The sequence below is a fragment of the Dendroctonus ponderosae genome, unplaced genomic scaffold, assembly GCF_020466585.1.
Source record: "Dendroctonus ponderosae isolate FM_Combo_2020 unplaced genomic scaffold, Dpon_F_20191213v2 Dpon_F_20191213_11, whole genome shotgun sequence".
NCBI classification, from domain to species: domain Eukaryota; kingdom Metazoa; phylum Arthropoda; class Insecta; order Coleoptera; family Curculionidae; genus Dendroctonus; species Dendroctonus ponderosae.
In genome coordinates, this window is record NW_026017213.1 from 3,889,880 (window position 1) to 3,891,662 (window position 1,783).

At 43.9% G+C, this 1,783-nt stretch overlaps 1 protein-coding gene across 1 annotated transcript; it reads left to right on the forward strand.

Annotated features, from left to right (window-relative positions):
- Positions 1-1,299, forward strand: LOC109534789 (the record flags this gene model as incomplete). Its single annotated transcript, XM_019900575.2, is given in 5 exon segments — positions 1-430; positions 482-599; positions 650-793; positions 854-1,005; positions 1,062-1,299. Coding segments are annotated over 5 exon segments (822 nt in total). The 3' UTR covers positions 1,276-1,299.
- Between the last annotated feature and the right edge of the window lie 484 nt (positions 1,300-1,783).

Genomic DNA, 1,783 nt, shown 5'->3' on the forward strand with positions numbered 1-1,783 from the left:
GACGTTTGCAACTTTAATCGCGAAAACATCCAAAATTGGCCACTTTGTCGATCGAATCACTATCAATGATGCAACAAAACCATCAATCAAACCACTTGACGACAATCTAAAGTGCGCTTCTCTGATTGTTGGGCGATCAGTGCCACTAGAGATTTTGGAAATTTTCACAAAAAAGTGGAAAAAAATCACCAACAAATGATGCGCTGCATTCTACGCCACTGCGGATCAAGGCTGATATGAAGCACCTTAAAAGTAGCTGTGATATCATTGGATGGCCCAGTTGTGAAATGGTTTTGAAGATGAAAACTGCATTGTTTCTAGTGCTGGCAGCAGCTGCAGCTGCTGCAGCTGAAGTACAGCTGCGTCCAGGCATCACGCCATTCCAGCTGCCAGCTGTTGCATCAGAACTGTTGCAAACCGAAGTTCTAGAGTGAGTAGAATCAGTTTGCAAGTGTGGGTTTTCTGGAAAATGCGATTTCAGGGCCAGTTTCATCCAGGCCGATGTCACAAAGTATGCCTATGAAATAGTGGAAAAGATCCAAGAGCTGATCATCCAACAGGGTTTCGATCCCATGGCGTTGTCTGATGAGGAAATCGAAGTAAGGCGCAGATTTTCGTTGTTTAAAGCGTTAAATACTGGGGGTTTTAGCTGCCTCTGACCACACTGAACCTCACTAATGGTTGGGTGGTGGATCTTTCCACTCTGAATGTTTCCGACTCAGTAATAGTCAAGTATTCAACTGAGACCAAGGTGTTGGAGCTCACCATTCCTCTGGCTTTCCATGAGCTGTTGGTAGGTAGCAACTGAAGCAGGCAGCTTCTAAAACTGTTGGGAAATTGGCAATTTTTCCAGATTTCCTACGACTACCACTTTGTCCAGCTGTTGGTCAGCGTCAAAGGAGCCATCAATGCGAAGATATCCAACTTCAAGCTAAACCTTCATCTTGGCTTCAACTTCAGCGACTATCACGCGTTTGTTGATAAGGCAGATGTGCGCGACACTGGGTATGAACTAGAAGCGTCTAGACGCTGAAGACATTAAGGGTTTGGTTTGCTTCTAGATCGATCACGATCGAGTTCACTGGTTTGGGGCTTTTGGATTGGATTATCGACCTTCTGACCGACTGGGGGATCGTTTTCCTGCACGGAATTATCCTGAGCATCGTGGATTTGATCATCCAGCAGCCCGTGGAAGGTTTTGTTTCCGACATTAATGCTTTGATTGATAGCATGTTGCATCCCAACTCCACTTTGGCTGGAAGTTTCTATGGTTGATTATTAAATTGAACCGTTGCTGAAGTTGTTGTTTGTTGTGGATCCATTCAAAGGTCATCTAGAGCAAAACTGGGGGGAAGTGCTTTGTCTGGATGTAGACGGTTCTGCAAAGGACTTTTTTAGGTGGAAACGGTGTTATTTTTCAGAAACTTGAAATTTTGCCCATTTCCGTGAAAACTGGCAATATCTTGCGATCTTTTACTTTGCAAATGCGCCTTTCACTGCTCTATCCAGTGGCGTAAAATTGACCTCAATCTGTTCCGGAAATATTATCAAAAGGCTGAGGTATAACAGGAACTTTTGGCACAAAACTTGCACCTGAATGTGCGATTTTCAAGTTTTTGACTAAAAACTGCCGAAGTTTCCTCAGCCACGTTCTACTTACTCAATCCGGCTTTTAACTCTCTATGCAGTGATGGGAAAACGGCTTCTGTGGCTCTAATGACTATTGAGTAACATCGAAAAAAGCATGCCATTTTTAGAGAATTTGGCAAAAAAACGCGCAGCC